Source organism: Antechinus flavipes, chromosome 3 (assembly GCF_016432865.1).
Source record: "Antechinus flavipes isolate AdamAnt ecotype Samford, QLD, Australia chromosome 3, AdamAnt_v2, whole genome shotgun sequence".
Lineage (NCBI taxonomy): Eukaryota > Metazoa > Chordata > Mammalia > Dasyuromorphia > Dasyuridae > Antechinus > Antechinus flavipes.
In genome coordinates this window covers 537967179-537988986 of record NC_067400.1, presented here as the reverse complement: position 1 = coordinate 537988986, position 21808 = coordinate 537967179, and the positions used below count along the sequence as shown (strand labels likewise).

At 33.0% G+C, this 21808-nt stretch overlaps 1 protein-coding gene across 3 annotated transcripts in view; it reads left to right on the top strand.

The window, feature by feature from the left end:
• Positions 1-20319, top strand: part of NOX4 (NADPH oxidase 4) — a 254554-nt gene extending 234235 nt beyond the window's left edge. For all 3 annotated transcript variants that reach the window (XM_051987303.1, XM_051987302.1, XM_051987304.1), the window contains 3 exons: positions 1802-1870; positions 3042-3142; positions 11596-20319. In XM_051987303.1, the coding sequence (XP_051843263.1) occupies positions 1802-1870; positions 3042-3142; positions 11596-11716 (291 nt within the window). In that variant the 3' untranslated portion in view covers positions 11717-20319. The remainder of the gene's footprint in view (positions 1-1801; positions 1871-3041; positions 3143-11595) is intronic.
• The last annotated feature ends 1489 nt before the right edge of the window (positions 20320-21808 follow it).

The following is a 21808-nucleotide window of genomic DNA, read 5'->3' as shown; positions in this document are numbered from 1 at the left end:
TTGCAGAGTAATTTATACACCATTTTCTGAGTTGCATCTTATATTTACTTCTTGGTAGTTCCCAATAGAATGGATACAAGCATAGAACCAGATTAGTTTTTAATCCTTGTTACTGATAATTAAGAATATATCAAATTTGTAACTTTTTTAAAATGTCCATAGATTTCTCATATGCTTCCCTCCTGATTCAGTAGATGATTTTCTCTCTCCTGACAATTGCATTTACCTCCTAATTGGTCTAATTTTCCAAGTTATTTTCTTTTTTCAATCTATTCTCTACATCTGTCAAAGTGATTTTCCTAAAATATAGATCTGATTGTTCTCAAATAAACTTCACGGTTTCCCTATAACTTCTAGGATCAAATACAAAATCTTCTTTGACATTTAAAAATCATCCTAACTTCAACTTATTTTTTAGAATTCTACTTTTCTCTACTTCTATTTTACTAGCAAACCAAACTGCTTTTCTTGCTGTTTCTCATACATGCCATTCTGTCTCCTATATCTGGGTCTACATACAAATTGTATACTATGTCTGGAATGTACTCTTTCCTTATCTCTGTCTCTTAGAAAACATACTTGCTTTCAAGACTCTGCTCAAGTGCAGTATCCATCATGAGCCTTTCTTGATGCTCTCATAAGGTGCTACCTCCTTAATCACCTACCTCATATATATTTTACACACAGAGACATACACAGACACATTGTGTGTGTGTGTGTGTGTGTGTGTGTGTGTGTGTGTGTGTGTGTGTGCCAGGATTTTTGTTTTTGCCTTCACATTCCCAGTGTGTACCCTGGATATCCTGGCAGGTAGTTGGTATCTAATAAATGCTTGTTGATTGGCTGAGTTCTTATATATACTTTTTCATTATTTATTCTCTCTTTAACCCTTTGCAATTTGACTATTTTTGCCCACCATTCTTAATAAAATATCTTCTTTAAAAGTCTACAACATTCTTTTACAACTTATTTTAATGCTTATTTTTCAGTTCTAGAAGCAGATAGGTAATGCAGTGAATATAGTACGGGATCTAGAATCAATAGTCTATACATGTAAAGATAATGTCAATAAGACATTACAAACCATCTGGATTAGTGAAATGACTTCCCCTTAATGGAAAGCTATCCATCTCCATTCTCTTTGCCATCCATCTTATCCTTTACTATTGTCTGACTCATTTTCCTTATAAATCAGTATAATCATATCTCTCCACTCTTACCTGTCAGTCAAATTTTTATTTAGTGTTTATAGTGTCTCAAAAAATATACCAAGCACTAGAGATATTAAAAAAAAAGTTAAAAAAAACCCATAATATCTTTCCTCAAGGAGCTCACATTTTAATAAATGAAATATATACAAAGAAGGTAATCTCAGAAAGATCTAGCAATCCTCTCAATCCTCTGTGATTTCCTAATTTTATCTTTGCTTACATTGTTCCCTATCCCTGGAATGCTCTTTCTCATCCTTCTCTTCCATACTTTAGTAATCTATTCAAATGATCTCAATTCCATTATCTATACTTATTTCATTCTTTGAAATCTGATCCTTTCTCTGACATCACATGCAATTTTTGTGTTTTTCTATTATATGCTTACAAATTACATGTCCCATAAGGACCTTGAGTATATCTTCTTTAAACTTCATGTATTTCTCAGTACCTAGAACAATATTTTGTATAGAATCGGATATGTGATGTGTAAGGCCCAAGTGTTGGTAGAATTCAAAATCACAGAAACATAGAATTTGGAAGGAAATAATGTGTATAGGAAAAAATAAAACAATGTGCTGTTATCCTCCCAGCTTTGGCAGGAGAACCGACCTGACTACGTGAACATCCAGCTGTATCTCAGTCAAACAGATGGAATACAGGTATGTGATTAAGGTTGTCTGAAACTACAGGAGGCTTATCATATCTCATAGGGGGAGATTGGATATAAACAGGAAGACATCAAGCAAAAAGCTGTCTCTGAAGGCATTTTTAAAAGACAATCTGTCCCAAAAATCTTGTCTTCAGAATCTTGTGCCTAAACGCCTTTGATTATCCTTAAAGCCATCAATGCCTTCCATGGTCTATATACAGCTTTTACCAATAGGTATGCTTTCATGAAGTTTCTCTGTACTGGATTGGGGATGGAGGTAGTAGCAGTGGAGAGGGAAAACAAATGTACATTTGACCTAATTTCCTTACAGGAAAATCTAGTATTGTAAAATGACTCGGACATGTCTAACTAGGCATTAGTAACAGCAATAATAATGATAACTGCAACAATTCATCTTCATATAGTGCTTTATAGTTGACTTAATTCACTAGTTATTTTTTGACTTTAGAATTTTTTCTCTCATTGCTATATTATCCTACACACTAGATATGACTAGTTGCCATTCTACCACAATTAAAATCCTGATTTATGCCTTAACTCTGGTTTAGTATCCTGCCTGCTAGTATTAAATCCCTTTCCACTCCAATTCCCTTATTCAATTCCATTTTTGGAGGGAGTTGTTTTTAAGTATCATTTAGTCAATATTTAGTCAAATTTAGTCAACAATGAGACAATTAGACCAATAAATATGTAGGCATTGTACCAAGGCATTGTATATTAAACTTGTGGTGACTGTGAATATAGTTCTAATTTTGTGGTGCTCATTTTGTAGTATTTCACTTGTATGATGAGTTAGCTATAATAGTAGTCTTCATATTGTAACAGCAACCATAAAATAGCTATGCTGAGAATGAGTAATTAGATCACATTCTTTGTCACATATTGTCACATGGTTATTTTAAAAAATTGTGGAAACAAGTCAAAGAATAATCAGCATTTTATAAGAAATATATTCAAGACAATTACAGGAATTAAAGGGTAAAAAAGGAAATGGATAATGTCTAAAAGTAACTATTAATCCTTTGCCACTTAATTCTTAAATGTTCTTCATTCCAGTGTTTTGGTAGAGAGCCATGGTGTTTTTAGGAATAATGTCAGAGCAATGCGTTATCTTGAAAATCTGTTAAGTCATGCAGAATGGAACATTTTATTTTTGACAGAAAATAATTGGTGAAAAGTATCAGGCACTGAATTCTAGACTTTTTATTGGAAGACCTCGATGGAAACTTCTCTTTGATGAAATAGCCAAATGTAACAGAGGGTAAGTACTAAGCCTATAGGATTTTGAAATGTGGCTAGTGATTATTTTAATAACATCATTTGTTTTACTTGCTTTTCTAAGGTACCATAGTAGTTGGTATAAATACAATGGTAAAATGTTTTAGGATGCATTATTAGATTATTTTTAGATGAACTTTAGTTGGGACTTAGGTGGTAGAGGTGGTAGAACACTAGATCTGGAATCTGGAATTCTTGATTGGGATTCTGACCTTGGACTCTATCCACCTGTGTGACTTAATCTTTGTCTACTTCAGTTTCCTCATCTGTGAAATGGAGACAATAATAGCACCAATTTCCCAGGATTGTTATGAGGATAATATCAGATAACATGTACAGAGTGCTTTGCAAAATTTAAAGCTTTATGTAAATATTATTAGTATTTATAACTGTGAAAATCTGCACATAAAGTGATGCAGTTATCCACCTCAGTGGAGGACTGAATCTAGTAAGCAAATATAATATAATCCCTTTATATCTCATCATGTCAAGGAGGTGATTGTGGATTCTATAAACTTATACCAGTAGAGATCCTAAATTATTGTAAAAGCCTTCTAACTGGTTTCCTCTTAATCCAGTCTTTTCCTCTCCAGATAATAATTTCCTATTATCTATAGATACTAAGCATTCATGTAAGTTCAACTCAGGTCCTACCTCATCCATGAAGTCTTTCCTGATAACTCTCCTTGCCCCTTCTTTTAATTGAAAATATTATCAAAAAATAAAATAAAAAATTATTATTCTATTTTTAAATTTTTGTTAGAATATTTTGCCTGAGTCTCTCCTTTGCTTCTTTCACACTCTATCTCGAGTCATATATGCATGCTACATCTCTCCTCTCACCTCTCTAAGTATGTTATAAGGATCTTAATGTTAGATAAAGTGATGGTTTTCATCTTTGTATCTTAGTACCTAGCACAGTGCTTTGTGTGTTGTAGGTGCTTAATAAATGTTTGTTAAATTGAAATGAATTGAATCTAAGCTAATTCTCTCATATAACAGATGAATATTCTACTCAGGTGTAGAATCAAGGGAGGTACCTAAAGTCACACAGCTTTTTACTGCTGATTTTTAAGTGCTAATCTTTATTTCACTGCTCAGATTAAGGTTACTTCCTTGAGGCTTTTTCAGGAATATCTCCTCTTCTCTCTCATCTCCTGAATCCCTCCTCATTAGAAAATGTGTATACACACATATATTTGTGTATGTCGATCTATATCTATCTATATATTTCCCAACTCTATGTGTGTGTGTGTGTGTGTGTGTGTGTGTGTGTGTGTGCATGTAGTTTTCCTCTGCCTGCTTCTAGGAGCTGTCTGCTTTTTCATTCCTAGTTCTTATTGCTTCTCAGATTTCAACATGCATTGATGTTTCAGCTTTTTTGAGCTCTGAGCTCACTTAGCCACCAGCCACCAACTTCCATAAAGATTCTATTACCGTGGCTTCCTTTATTTAAGGTAATTGATTATTCCTTGATACTCCCTGACTCCCTTTGTCAAGATGTCCCAATCTAGACATTAGTTCTAATGCTCTCTGTGAATATCAATGATTTCTTTTTTTTTTTTCCTATTCATAATTTCCATTTTCCTACCCAGATGAACTTCTTTGTTTCGTTTTGTTTACTGTTCAAATGAGCCAACAATTCCTTCGTGGTCAGTGCCTTAGTGAACACATTTTTTCCCTCACTTCTTCCCTCCCCTCTCCCTTCTTTGTTTTTTCCTCTCCTGCCCTCCTCTCTCCTGCCCTCCCTCTACTTTCCTCTCCTTTTCTCTTATCTCTTCTCCTTTTCTCCCGTTTCCTCTCTTCTCCTCCTCTCCACTCTCTTTCTTTTCCATCTCCTCTTTCTCTCCTTCCCTCCCCTCTCCTCCTGTCCTGTCCCTTCTTTTCTCCTCCTCTCCCTCTCTTTTTTCCCCTCCCCTCTCCTCTTCCCCTCTTTCTCTCCTTCCCTCCTCTCTCCTCTTCTCTTTCTTCCTTCCCTTTCCTGCCCTGCCCTGTCCTCTCTTCTCCTCTTTTTTTCATAAAGGAACATTTTCATGAAGAAAACATAGAAATATATCTGTTTTTAGTAAAACATAGATTTTATCTTTTCATATGGTGTCTCAAGTCCAGTTATGTCACTGAGTTGGATGAAAGTGATCACATCTGCCCCAAATATTATTCCTATAGTCTGAAAAGAATTCTGACCCCAAATTCAGACCAAAAAAGGAAGTTACTTAAAAGCTAACTTGTAACTTGAATGTCTTAAAAATGTCATGTCTGTGATATTATAGTTTCATAAAATATCCTTACCAAAATAGGAATGATGGAGAATTAATGCTGGCTAACTAGATTTAACTACTATACTCTCACCCCTCTCTATGTATCCTCCCCAATTTTTTTTTACTAGCTTTCTAATATTTCACAAGCTGTCTGAATTTTGTCACTGTCAATATTTGTCAGCACATTGCTGGACTTTATTAGGTGCATTAGACTGAATCAAATCACTTCACTGTACCTAAATATCCCTTGGTTAAAGATCATGTATTTGCCTTTGGGTCACTATCAGAGGAGATGCTTCCTTATTTAGCAGGGGAAGGCAAGGGAACAAGAATTTCTTAAAATACCTACTATGAGGCAAACATTGCACTAAACTTGACAAATATTCTTTAATTCTGTCTTCCTAACATCACTGGGTAATTGTTGCTATAATTTTTTTTTCCATTTTTCATTTGAGAAAACTGAGGTAGATAGACTATTAAATAATTAGCCCATAATCACACAGCTAATAAATATCTGAGTCTGATTTGAATTCAGGTCTTCTTGACTTTAATACTCTGTCCACTGCTACCCACCTACCTCTATGGAAATATGCATCAATTGATTTATATAGCAATTTAATGTTTGAAAAACTCTCTACATATATTAGTTATTTGAACATCATCATCAGATCTTTTCTGGGAAGTACTATTATCCTCATTTTGTAGATGAGGAAACTAAAGCTCACATAATGTTAGTGACTCATTCATATCTACTTACTTAATGCTAATACTGCTTTGATTACAGCATGATTATTACCTAGGATAGACTAGCTGACTTTTTCTTCTAATAAATATGATCATAGAATCATGGATTTGCATCCTGAAAGAACCCAAGAAGCCATGTAATACAATTCCCTCATTTTATAACTGAAGCCCAGAGAGATTAAATTATGTACAAAGGCTATGGAAGTAGTATGAGAAATAGGATCTGGATTCAGGATCTCTGATTCCAAGGCTATCATACTTTTCTTTAAATGAAAAACAAAACAAAACAATGAACACATTATGGCTATATAATTACTATATTGGCTATATAATTACAAGATTCCTACCTTGAAAGTCATAAGTTCTACATTCTAGTCCTATCTCTTCCACTTAAACTCTATCTGAAAAGTCATTTAACTACTTTAGATCTATTTTGTCATTTTGAACATTAGCAGGTTGGACTAGATATGTTTCAAGGGTATTTCCAGTTCTAACAGGATGGAAGTTTATGTACAACCAAGATATCTCAGTTGATGCAAGGATATGAAGGTCCCATACTATCTAGAATGAGTTGATACATGTCTCAAATTTTTATTTAACTGTATTTTTTTTTTTCAGATGTTCTCTTAGTAAATACTGGAGTTCTGCCAGCTTATTTTACAGCTATCTTGGAAATTACATTAAAACTTCCTACACCTTGTTTCTCAACTGTTTTCCAGCAGCAGAATTTTGGTGTGAATTTCATTCTGAGGCTATTCATACTGGTAGTTATTACCATAAGTAGTGGATATTGTTGATACAACAGAAGAGAGAGAGAAAAAATCTTTTTTTTTATTCTTAATTATCCACTGCTTCTGTCTAAAATTCATTGAGGAATACTAGGATCAGTTTTCTGTGAATAATTTCTTTTCTTTAAATCTAGTCAGAGAAAACTAGAAATTGGAGGGTGGTACAGACCTCCCTCTTTCAATTTGATATATGTCTATCAAACAGTATATACCATTGTTTTTTTCCTTTCATCTCTGTGGGAAAGAGGCCATCTAAATACTCACTTTAATATTTCCAGTTTAGCATGATATGAACTTTACTTCTTTTGCTGATGAAATTTGCTTTTTTGCTTTTAAAAATTAAGTTTAAAAATAGGAAAATTAATTTTTAAATGATTAAATTTCAAAGGCATGGAGAATATAAAGACACAAATAAAACATTTCCTGGTGTTTGAGGGTCCTGTATTCTAATGCTGTATATGGTATGAAAACAGATTTAGAAATATAATAAAATAGAATAAAGAAGAATGGAGTATTAATTATGAGGGACTTGAAAATAGCACCTGAGCTGAGCCTTGACTAGAGATTTCTTATCTCTGTAATTTCATAAATTTAGAAGTTACTTCTAGAGATCACAACAGAATATACCCAAAACAGCCTACGCAAGCCTCATCCTATATACTTCCCAAAGTTTGATCATCAGTAGCCAATTTGAACTTTGTAGATGCTTACAAACTATGTTTCATAGAATGCTCTGCTTCCTTTCTTATCATTCTACCTTCACTTCCTAGATGGAAGTTTGCTCCCTAAGACTGAGAGTTTTTTTTTTTTTTGATGATTTGTCATGAAAAAAAAAATCATTATCAAGAGCTCAATCTCCTACCAAAAGCTAAAATTCAAGCCATTCCAGCATGGTGGGACTTGTTAAGAGTTTTTCTTCTATTGCTTTAGCATTCAGAATGCAAGAATCACTTCTATGCCACAATGAGACATCTTAATAGAACTTTTAGAGAACATTCTCCAAAGGTGATTGTATAAATATATTTAAAATATATTAAATAGAGAGAGAGGGAAACATGATTTCATTATAAATCTCTTCTACAAGTGACAATAGCAACTGATCACATATAACCCAAAGAAGTTATTCCTGTAGCCAGAAAACAATTCAGACCCAAAAGTCAGACAGTGGATCCTAAGTATATAAGAAGTTAGTTAAAAACTAACTTGTGTAAATACTTGAAAATACTTTTGGAAAAAAGTAATGTTTGCAATATGGCTCCGTAAAGGGAGAGGAGAAAAAGGTATTCATGACATGAAAGCATATTATGTTAAAAAAAAAAAAAAAGTGGTGATGGAAAGTTAATGCCAACCAAACAGACTTAATTATCTAAAGTTTGGCTCCACTCTAGACATCCCCAAAAGAAAATATAATTCTGTTTTAGCTACTCCTCCAAGAATTCTCAGGCTCTCTGATTTTATTATTGTGAATACTTCATCTAATTACTCAGTCTATCAACAAGTAATAAGTACCTACTTTGTGCCAACTATTCTACTAGACACTGGGACACAAAAATAAAAATGAAACATTCTCTGACTTTAAGAAATTATTGTGTGTACTCCCTCCAACAATGCGTCCCATGCATGTCTTCCCAAGCAAGGGGAGCAAGTCTTTGCATAAATTCCATTTGGCTTCTGTAAGTGTGGGAGCAGAAATTAGGTGAGATGAGACTTCCATCTTAGCCTATCTGGACAATCCTAGTTAGTTATAGGATGAACCATCTTGTTGCCTTTAGAATCAACTCCTGATAAGGGTATTTGCATTCTGAGCAGGTACAGATTCCTAGCATTTCTCCTTTGTCACAATTGCTTAATTAAAAAATCAAAGTTCTCCAAAGAATAGAGAGTCATTTATAGCTAATTCATCTCAAATCTCTGAATTGTTTTTGCTTTTTTTATTATTCATTTTGTTGGTTTTTTTTTTTTTTTTTTAGTTCTTGTTGTTGTTTTAATTGTGGGGGAGGGAAAGAGGGAGGGGTGGAGTGGAGATTAACAACCCTTGGCCAATAACTCAGAAACTAGACTGTATTTTTGAACTGACTCAAAGGAGCTGATGTGCACCATCTGCTGCTGACATTTTGTATTACACCGTTATTGTCTGTTCTCTGTTGTGGAAGCATTCTTTAAAAGTTCATTGATTTAGAGCTGGAAGGGATCTTAGAGGTCAGAAAGTCCAATGAGGAAGCTAAGATGTAGAGAAATTAAGTAATTTGGTCAGGACACACAGTAAGTATAGGAGCTAGAATTTAAACTTATATTTTTCTGTATAATTCTAGCAATCTATCCTTAATTACAATTAAAATGTATTATTTATCTTAGATTTTCAAACAAAATATTTGAAGAAAGGTCAGTACAACTTTTTGATACATCAGTCACTTTTGGAGAAAAAATATCACATAAATTGAAAGAAATAGAAAGAAAAGTGTGGACTAGAAAGAAATTTGAACAAACATATTTGTTCATACTACTCCATGCAACAACTTAATATAATTTATATTCATGTTCAAAATTCCAAAATCATATTCAGATTTCAAAATGGGGATTAACAAATAGGAAAAAACTAAGAAGTGTTGATAATCTAGTCATGAAAGATCAAGACTAAAAAAAAAAGAATGAGTAGATTCTGCTTCTCATTTTCCCATAATTTCTAGCTTTTGTACTAGAGATTATATTCATTTAGTTAATATGTAAGCAAATATTCACTACACACATATTTCATAAAGGGATAAAATCTGATATGTATACTAAAATAAATAAAAATCAGTTCCTGTTGTCAAGGATTATCTTTTTTTGTAGTGTATTTTATGTATTATTCAGAGTGCTGCCTTTTGCCTCTCATAAAAGTTTTTTTGGGGGATATTTATCACCCCTCTCTCTTTTCTTAGCATTTTCCTATTCTATTCTGTCTGCCCTTTAACTTTTGAGATAGATCATCCAAAAGAAGAAGAAATGAGAAAAAAATAAATGAAAGGTATCATACTTTAACTGGACGTGTACATGAGATCATCCTGCACAGTCAATGAAATATGGACAGATTTCCTGTAATTCCTCTAGGACTATTCTTCTTGGCTTCCTAACGGCCTGATACAGTTAGATCTATCCAAGAAAACAGCAACACAAAACAAAATAGATTTATATTGTACATAATAACCTAAAAACATGTTTCCTACAATAATCCTGGAAAGTAAGCCACATAAATTTTACTATCTTGATTTTACAAATGAAGAAAATGAACTTTTGATTAGTAAAGTACTGATAGACACTCTACTAATATTTCATCTTCAAACCCAGTTCCTTTGATTCTTCCTTTATATTCCCTATTTTGAATATCTAAATAAAATCCTCTTAACTGACTAGTTCCCACACCTTTCATTTAAAGTATGTATTTTTAAGAAGGTAGCAGTCTAGTAGTATGCAATGTAGCACATCAGTTGAGTTGACAGTGATTTATAGAATTTACTTTGATCTAAAGGTATCCTAGAATATCAATTTCCTCACTTGTAAAATGAGAATTAAAATTGCATCTGCCTCCCAGGTTGTTTTGAGGCTCAAATAACTTACTCTGTGGAAAGCATTTTGTAAACCTAAGTGCTGCATAAATTTTGAGGTTGAATACATTTAGCTAGAAGAGACCTTTGAAGTCAGCGAGTCCAAATTTCTCATTTTTTTAAGTGAGAACCTAAAGTCAACTGAATTAAGAGATTTGCTCAAAGTTCAACAAATAATTATTGTCAGGGCCAGGACTTGAATACAAGCTCAAAATTCAGGATTCTTTCTCTCCCTTATCCCCCACTTATATAGGTGGAGTGCAAGTTATTATTGCAATTGCTGTCATTGCTGTTATTTTACTCAAGGAACATTTATCATGTTCCTTTTAAATGTAGAGCAGTAATTTGGATCTTAGTGTAGATAGAAAGCTTAGCTAAAGCATGGTCTCACCCTTGTGAATTTTAAAACTCTGTTGGAGGATGTTGTGGAATAAGACAATATAGCTACAATATACAACATCTCCTATTAGGTGCATTAGAATATTTCAGCTAAATTCAGGAGTCGAGGAGAAGGTTTGTTTAGTTTGTTTAGACAATGCTTTGAGACCAAATATGAATTAGTGAATAATAGGAAAACTCTTGATGAAGTTCACATGTACGTGAAATGATTGATTTCATACACCCATTGAAAGTTTTTTATTTTGAATCTGAATAGAAATTAGTAGTTTTAAAGTGACCTCTTGATATGGAAAAGTTCTTTCTTCATTTTATTTTTTCATGTAAATATGAGAAATCATTGAAACAGTAATGAAGTGGTTCATTTAGAAGAGAAAGTGGAGAAAATCCCCTGGATTGGGAATTAGCTGTCCCAGATTGATGCTGGTTATCCATTATGGAAAAGTCTTATAAAACTCACTTTCTGATTTTATTAACTAGAATCAAATATATGCTGATAGTGATAGAATGATGAGGTAAATATTTCTAATTTATTACATGCAACTATCAGGGAAACTTTTACTAACCATTTTGATATACATAATTCATGTAATATATTTACCTTCATGTATTGAATTAATTATCTCTGTGGTTTTCTACTTCCTACTTCTTCCTACTTCTTACCAGGAAAACAGTTGGTGTTTTCTGCTGTGGGCCCAGTTCTATTTCCAAGACTCTTCATCAACTGAGTAACCAGAACAATGCTTATGGGACAAGATTTGAATACAATAAGGAATCTTTCAGCTGAAAGCACTTGGGGACATACAGGGACAAGGATGGACACTTCAAAAGGATCTAGTGCAATTTTTGAGACTTTTAAAGTCAGCCACAGTCAACAGATAACAAAGTGCCCAAGAATAATGAGGTTTTCTTATTTATGATTATTTAAAATGGAAATGTAGAGGAGATGGCAAGATGATAGTCCATCCATATTATAGGTTTAATCTGGGAACCCAAGAGGATCAACAAAATGTGGACTACCATGATTTGGTGTTCAATGCTTGTATTATAAAGAAAGCCAATAGATGCACATTGTTGATTTTATGGCTAATTGAAGAGCTTCCCATTGCATGGCTGAACTTTCTCTGTATGAGGTTGATTGCCTCTGTTATCCTTCAGTTATTTTTGGTTGAACAGGTTCTATATTGATCAAAATTAAAAATGCATATATCAAGTCATACTACCTTCTTTGCTTTTCATACAAAAAATAGCTTTAATTTGAAAAAATCCATGTAAATGTATTATACTTTACACACAGTAACTTAGGACTCTTTATTGATACGGGTATTCCATCAACATCTTCACTACTGATGCTGATACCTCCATTTAATGCCTACAATTCCTAGACTCTGGGATGGAAGTTTGTGTGAGTATGGATACGGAATATATATTTTTATGTTTTAATGTTAACCTTCTCTTCACTTCAAAGATTTATATTGTTCACTGATAGAGGCTGAACCAAGTACCTAATTTTCATAGGCTTAGCCTTAATTTTTTTGGTCTTTGGAGAAAAGCAAATAAATAAATACTAGCTTGAGAATCAGAGAACCTTTACCAGCAATTAGCTATGTAGTTGTTTCAAAATCATTTGACTTCTCTGGATCAGTTTCTTCATTTGTAAAATAAGGAAGGGAGTTGGTATGGATGGCATCAAAGCACTTCTCTCTTAAAATTTCATGAATTTATGAACCTTCTTTTAAAAAAATTGGGAGGGATAGGGTGCTGTGTCTAATCTACACAGTCATAGGTGACTGTCACTCCCTCCCTCTGAGCCTTTCTGTTCTTTGCAGTTTCTTATGGTAGAGATTCTTATGGTAAAGATTTACTTAATAATATTCACTTGGAGAATAAAAGAGTTCACTTCTGTTTTTAGCCTCCACAGAAATAAGATAATCCTGGGCATTCCTTGGCTGGGGAGCTCTCTGAGATTACTGAAAGTACAGTCACTTTAAGCAGGAAGTACCTATTATATCAGGCAGATGCCACTAGCATTTTGGGATTTAACTATGGCATAAAGCATCAAATATTACAGGTTAACAGAACTAATAACTCCAATATTAAAGGTGTTATCTTTCCAGCATCTAATATTTTGAGTCTCAGCAGTGATATGTAATAAATATTCTCAAAAATATTCTCAATTTTTTTCCTCCTCCTACTGTTTTTTTAAATTATTACTGAGACTCCAGTTAGCTCAGAATTCTTAGCTCAGAAAGGGATAGGTTTGTTTCACTGCAAAATCAAATCTGTGCTATTTAAATGTGTGTATAGCTCTCAAATACTCACAAATCTGGTGCAATGGTTTAATCAGGAGGACTTGGCATGCATGTTCCATGACATAATTCGATGTCATTCAATAAACATTTTTGAAATATGCTGAAGATACAAAGATTAAAAATCAAATAGTCACTTAACCAGCATTTATTATATATTTTCTAGGCACTAGAAATACAAAGAAAGGAAAAAATTTAAAAGTCCCTGCTCTCAATGAATTTACATCCTGATGGGAAGATTAATATGCAAAAAAACTCTGTATATGTAAGACATATATTTTTGTATGTATATGCATATGTATAGATCTGTATACCCACATAGTATATTTATATATACATATACACATACATACTTCTAATACCTTCCCTTTAATATATGCAAACTATGTATATATAAGATGTATCTATATGTATATTTATGTATATGTGTGTATGTATGTATTAGTAAGGTACTAGAAGGGGGGAGTGGCTTTAGGATGGGTTGAACAGAGATGTTGTTGTTTCTAGTCTACTGTGGAGTGAATAGAAGGATTTGACACCTATTCAAATAGAAACTCCCTGAAGAATCTTATGGATATAAAGGAGAAGTTTTAAGTGCCATGAGAATTTTGAAGAAGGGTAGATTAGGGAAGGGAAAGGAAGCTATTAATTATGGGAGAGATCCTGCAATCTGCAGTCACTATCAACCTGAGTCAGATTCATCAATAATGATTTCATCAAAGCTTGCTCTAAAATTATTTAGAGCTCACTGATTGAATGATTGCAATTTAGATGACTTAGAGAAGCCATTATTTTTATTACTTAATATACTCAGCTTTGCTTAACACATATTTATTAAACTCCTCCTATGTGTCAAGCATTGTACTAGGCCTACAGCTAAAACAAAAATTAGTACCCTCAAGGAGCATTCATTATATCAGGTACAATGACATGTACATAAAAAATTAATATAAATTTGTGCAAAATAATTATTTTTCCCTGTTGGGAGTATTAACAACTGGGGAGGGAGGGGAAAAGATCATGTTAGGAAAGATGTCTTACTTAAGATAGTAATTGACTGTAAAATTATTTTGCCCAATGATGCACTATGCCTATTTGCAATATTATTATGAGTTGAGACATATATTGGGGTAGTACAGTAGTAGCTTTAATATTTTTGCATTTCTTGGATCCTTATAGCAGTCTGATGAAACCAATGGACTCCTTGAAGTGATGTCTTTAAATGCACAAAATAAAACACGTAGGATTATAAAGAAAACCAAGTATATTGAAATACAGTTTTCAAAATCTTTCTTTAAAAAAATATAGAATCTTGGTTAAGAACTTTTCCTACAGAGGAGAGAAGGCAATCCTTAGGATTAAGAACTGAGTTTCAGCACTACCTCAGACATGCTGATTGCATGACTCTGCACAGTTAAGTCACTTAACCTATCAGTACTCTATGCAACTTGCTAAGATATATTTCAGAGTAGTCGCAATGCATTTATAGATGGAACTTTCCCATCTGACAGTTTTTTATACCAAAGATATAGCAGGTTCAACCTCTATAGATTCTCTTCATGGTGTGTTAAATTCAGGAAACAGTTTGGTTTATTGGCCATCCTAGTATCTTTCAAAGCTAAAGTCATACATTTCTGGACTGTATAAAAGCATATTATTTGGTGAGTCATAAGTTTAAATTGTGAATGACTAAGAGATTTAGTCTCCCTTAAAGTTGCTTTCTCTGGTGGTTCTTAATTGTTATTTAACTATCTACAATTACTGAATGAAAGTGTGCTCCAATTTTTTTTTAAGTTTTCTATTGGAAAAGTAAACAAAGAAGTTTTTAGTGACAGTTTCACCAAATTTTAGAACAAAATCAATTTCTTTTTTGCAGAGGCTAGTTTTAGATATATTAGTATAGATTGAGAGTCACAAGAATTGAATTTTAAACTTGACTCTGTCCCTATTTAGACCTTGGGCAAATCTTTCTTCTATCAACTGGCAATCTAGATTGGGCATTTTTGAAGGACTGTCTTATCAGCTGTGTGATTTGTTTGCAACAGTGATTTTTATCTCCTTAGTCCTTAGTTCCCACAACTGTAAAATTCAGGGTTCAAACTATATAGTTTCATCTCTTTTGGCTCTAAAATTCTAGATAATGTCTTTATTAGATTAATTGTTGGGGTTATATTAAGAAATTAATTTAGTGGAAGAAAAAAGAAAGCCTAAATTCTCTGTTTAATTCATCTACAATATAAAGACACTTCCAAAAGAACCTTTCCTTTCCACCAGAGTTTTTGCCTTCCTTGAGAATCATGTCCATCTTTGATGGAAGGTTTCTGTGGAAGAAAAGATTTCTGTATTTTTTTATGTCAAAAATGGAAATCTCTCTAGTTGAAATAAAACCCATAATTGTTTCATCCTGTTTACTTGGTGACTTATTGTTAGGTCCCATGTATCTGGAAACATAATAACAATTCATTTAGTTTTCAATTTGTTTATTTTTAAATAAGGAACTGAAATGAATGATTGACTATTTTTCATCTCATTTCATTTAAAAAGATCCCATTGGAATGATCCTGATTGCAAAATAGTTTAAAAACGTGCATGTACACACACACACACACACACACATACACACACACACACACATGCACAATCTTGGTGATTTATCCAGTATGATGCAGTTTGATGATCTGATCTGTTGAACTATAAAGTCTATAGTTCCCAAATAAGCATTTACTTTGAAATATCACCATCTAATTTAAATCCATCCCTCATGGTGAAGTCACAAAAACCTGAATTTGAATTCCTCCTCAGATACTTACTAACTGTGTGATTCTAGGGAAGCCACTTAATTTCTTACAGGAAATTTGTTAAATGGAAGTAATAGCAGCATGTATCTCACAGGGTCATTTTGAGGATCATGTGAGTTAACATGTAAAATAAAATCCTTTGCAAATCTTAAAGAGCTACATACATTCTAGTTATAATGATGATAGTGATGAGGGTGAGTTTCATATTGAGAGTTTATTATCCAAGACACCAATACATTATAACTTTTGATAACAGAACTGCATCACTTTCCTTCCCTGTATCCCTAACATCTAATAAAATGTTTGGCAGAGAGCAATTGCTTGATAAGTGCTTGTTATATTGAATGACTTCAATTTCACTGAATTACTCCAATCTTAAAAATATAACTTTGCACTAAAATATCAAAATTTCTTGCTCCCATCCCTACAAGAGAGGTAGAAAAATAATAAAGTGAAGTCAGCCTCATTTTTATGCTTACCCAACTCTGAATTGTTACTGGATGCAATGGGGGAAAAAAGGACACTTATCTAAACTAGGAAAAAATGAAATAAATGTAATCATATTTAAAGAGATTGGTTTTTACTCCAAATGGCAAGCATAAATGTACAATAAAGATTCTATATTTTCTTCTTCCCCAAAGTCCAACCAGCCTTTTCTTTCTAATCAGGGATTACAAAATTTCAAATAGGAAGAGAAATTCAGAAATCTGAAAGCCATAGATTGAGCTTAGGAAGGACAGCTAGTTGGCGTAATTGATGAGTATCAGCCCTGGAATCACCAAGACCTAAATTCAAATCCTGTCTCAGACACTTACCTTTGAATCTCGAAAAGGAAATGGGGAACCACATTAGTATCGTTGCCAGAAAAAATCCCAAATAGGGTTATTAAGAATTGGACACAACTAAAATGAGTGAACAACAAAAGATCAGGAGCAAAATGGAATACAGGGGGACATTTGGGGTAAGACAAAAATTGTAAGGCTATAATTATAAATTAACAAGGAGATTATCTACATTAATAAAAAGAAGTCAATGATCTCCCTTTGAAATGCCAAACCAGGTAAGTCACTATTCAAGAAGAGGACTAACCATGGTTTTTAGCAGCAGCCTGGGAGTACTCAACTATCAGAGAATGGCATGCCTCTTGAATAGAAATCCTTGGTGGGTCAAAATCAGTGAAACCAAAGAGCACTTGGCCAATATAAGATAGTATGGTGGTGGTCCCCTTATAAACCAGATAAATTTGGGGAATTAAATGCAGTCTGTTGAACTATTCCTCTGGTTCATCCAAATGTCAAAGGATTGTATACTTGTTTTGTTTTTTGGAAGTCATTCCTGCCAGTTCTGATTTAAATGTTTTAGCACAAGCTCCCCTTTGATTGTAATGATATCTGAGGGTTTGAGAAAGAAAGCTTTAGTGATTTGCTGTTTGACCTCTAGGTAAGGCCAGATTTTATGGGGAAAAACTGCATTCCATAAATGTCTAACATACACTGCAATATGTCAGAGAGAGGCAGCCCTGGTGCTTCCTCTGTGGCATCCATAGCACATTAAAATTCTGTCATTGCAAGGTCATATTGTTAATTTTCTATTTTTCTACCCCAGGAGAGGAAAGCTTTTTTAAAAAAAATATTGTAAGAGAAATTTATCCTGTAGTAACATAACTAAAATCACTGTTCATCTGCATTGGATATTTATTTTGAGACAATTTATTGATTTAGGAAGATTGTGTAATTTATTTTTTAGGCAAGAGAACCCCTCTGCAGTGCCTCACATGTTCCTTGCTGCTCACTAATATAGAAAAGCCAAATCTTTGGTTAAAGAAGTGTCAGCTGAATTTTTCTGGCTTTCCTTCTCAGCCTGATCTTATAAGGCTGAGTTGTTCTTTATGGAAACAGGGGAATTAAACATGTAGGTAGCTTCCTTTCTGGGATCCTAGCTACTGTCTTAAACCAGAGTGGAACAGATCACACCATCTGCATAATAAATAGCAAGCAATTCAATAGGAGTATGAAATTCAAATTCAAATTATCAGAGAATAGTACATATCTATATATGTATATGTATACACATAAAATGCATATATTCTTATATACATGTATACATATACACAAACCCAAATGATGACTTTGTATGAGGCACAATACTGGGCTTTGGACAGAAACAAAAGTGAAATGATCTTATAACCATCAAACACTTTACTATTTCCAGGGATGATTGGGTGAGGTAAATAGGGTTTATATGTAAATAAAACAAGGTTTGGAATAAGTACATATAAGTCAAGGTAAACACAAATCAAAATTGATAATAATCATCTTTCTAACTGATTTCACTTTTGGAAAATATTCTAGAGAGAACTTTGTTCTTGTGACTATATTTCTTTCTGTGTTTGTATGCATATATGTGTATTTGAGGGAAAGAGCATAATTGCATTTATTACCTGAGTTTAAAGCCTGTTTGTTGAATTGGTTTTGTTTTATTTTGTTGCTGGTGTTAAATTGTTCATTTTCAGTGATTGGATAAGTTACCTTTCTATCTTTAATTTCTTTGGCAAAATGAAATTAATGAAAGCTTGTTCTGTCTCCCTCACAAAGATTTGATGAGGACAAATAGAACAATAGAAAAGAAAAAAAAAACAACTTAAGACAAAAACACTATATGACAACAAATGTATTGTTTCGGTGTTGAAACTTTATTTGGTAATTTTTCTGATATAAATCAAACAGTAATCTACTATCACACAGTGGAAACAGATTAAGAACCATCTTTATCCAGGGCTCAGCAAATGAAGTTTAAATGTTTCAATTCCATTTTCTGGAGAAATATAGAATTGCCAAATATCAAATCTTCAGCACTATTTGCCATCATCAGTTTCTGATTCCCTAAAAACAATCCCCTATAACATTTAGTTCACAGGTTCTCAGAATAACTTTAAATCACCTCAGAAGGTCAACAGTCTTAAGAATATAATTGAGTTGGACTAACACCTCAGTTGCTGGAAGATATATTATTTTATTTTATATCATTGTTTATTTAAAGTGTTTTAATCATGTTGTTTATTCAAGATGGTATGGAACTACTATGGGTGACAAAAGATTTAATAGTGTTTGCTCTTAAAGGAATTTATAATCAAATAAGGGATGAGGAAAATGTAAGGAGGGTATATATACAAAAATAACTATGGATAAGGAAAAGTGAGATTAGTGCAAAAGAGAGCTTATTTGGACTTTGTGGATAAGAAGAAAACATGTTTACCATGTAAAATTTGGAAATGGTACCTATCTATATCTAGGTAATTATAAAACACTTTTATTTTCTTGATAGGAATAAAAAGGTAGTGTTTTCAGTAAGAAAACTGCTCAAGGTTTTTTGGGGAATTGTTTTCCTAAAGCCTAATATTTTCATACAGGATTGTTCAGATTATTTTTTATTAAAAGGATCATAGTTAAGAGTGAAATTCCCCGCCTCCAAAAAAGATGACATTACTCAAGATTATGGTTACTATTCTTTGCCTTGATGTATATCAAAGATAAAACAAAAATCAACTTGGGAGGAGAAGTACACAAAGATTGTAGGATATTGATGGACTCCATAGTCAAAGCATTTTGACATGCAGGTCTTGTTTTCTGGTTAAATTGACAATATAAGGACATAGAATTTTGGAGAAAAAGCCTCAAGGGACATTTAATTTTTAAGTATTTGAAAAGACAGCCTGAATTTGTTTTCCATATAACCATATCACTGGATCATCTTCTATGTACATACTGGTGGATACCTTCACAAATTTAAATTATAACCTCTTAGTTCAGAACTTAGCCCAACACAACAGACAAAAACTCTCATAATGATAATTCTTCATCTGCAGAGTCCAGTTCTGCAAGAGGTGCTAGAGATAATTCTGTAGTTATTTCTTTGAGAACCAGAGTTAGTTCCCCCATCCCATCTCCATTTCCTTATCCTAATGAATTGCAAACCAATGCACCAAACTGAAACTTGGAGATGAGAACTAAATGATATTTCAGGAACATTTCATATTGAAAGTAGTTTAATTGCTGAGCTTCTCAAACACTTTTGTAATTGGCATTCTTGCAAATCAGTAATTAGAAGCCATAGAATTCTGATCTAGTGTTTTTAAAATGCTGGTCTTTGTAAAATTCTCAAATGTAAATGGTTTGCTGCCATAAAATTTAAAATGTTCATGTATTTATATAATTTTTGAAAATTGTGTTTAAAAGTGCCTTTTTTGCAAAATAAAAGCTAATAAAACACTAATTTCTGAAGCATTCATTGTCTGAAGCTTTTGTTTGGAAATATCTTATGGTTTTATATAGCATATGATTACTAAGCATTTATGGGCTTCCTATTTAGCCTATTTATTTCTCTTTCTAACCATTTCAGAAATTTCATGGACATACTTCAGATGATGTTGCCTTGAATATAGTGGAAAGAATATTGAATTTAAAGTCAAATAGCTCATATTTGGTTCCCAAATACTATTTTTATCTATGCTGCCTAAAGCAAATTATGTGACTTTTCTGGCACTCACCAGTACAATGAAGGATCTAAACTACATGATCTCTAAGTTCCCTTCCATCTCCATCCTCTCTCTCTCTCTCTTTTTTTTTTTTTTTTGGCTAATATTATCTGATTAATGATGAGGAATAGAACAAATGTTGCTTGCTTACCTGACTCTTTTTAGCTGATTTGCAGGGATTATGAGGATTAAAATGATTACTCTCATCCAAGGTTGGTTTTTTTTTTTTTCAGTTTTGCTAAATGGAGTCCTCAGGATGCTTTGAGGATGATGTAGGCTAATAGTCCAGGTATATAAGAGGAGTTAAAATGAATTCCACATTACAATAGATAAGAGTTTAAATCAAGGCTACTTATTTTTGTATCTTGGATCCCTTTAAAGGCAAAAAAGTATTTATTTTTACCAAGTATGAGGCACTATGTTAAGGGCTGGCAATCTGATGAAAAAATGGATCTCATCTCAAAATACACAAATACACACACACACACACACACACACACACACACACACATATATGGAGGAGATTGTATATATAGAGAGAGAACAAGAAAAATGAAGAAGGGAGAAGGAGGAGAAGGCAGATAATGTCACCTAATGGAAGGTGAAGTAGAATAAATGGAAAAGAGTTATAGGCTTAGATCAGCTACTAGTTGGCAAGATATCTGAACTCACAATTTGAGATGTATATCTCAATATGAATATCTTTTGAATGAGAAGGATAAAAGAACCTATGGTAAAAATAAGAAGGTAAAAGCTTTTGATGGAGATAAAATATGTTCAACCCAATACTTGAATAATATTTCCCTCCAAAAAAGTAAAAGGAACTTTCATATTTTAAATTTTATCAAAATCTGTTCACTTTAAAAGATAAAAGCAAAAGACTTCAAATTATGAGTTCAATCCATTTTGGTTCTTATTACCACACTCATTACAACGACATTTGTTTAAGGGAGAAGGAATGGCATTGGAAGATTTAAGAGATTAGAAGATGGAAGACCACTTGATTCAAATCTGCCCTCTAATACTTAATTTCCATATAGCAATGTTCATGTAGTTTATCTCTCTCAAACTAAATTTTCTCATCTAGGAAAGAGGAGAAATTTTTCCTGTGACACTACTTCACATAGTGATTGAAACACAGACTTTCTAAAATACTATTAAAAGCTACAGCTATTATCTTAAGGACATAATAATTTCACTAGAATAAGGGGATTTGTTGATTTTTAAATTTAAAGCTT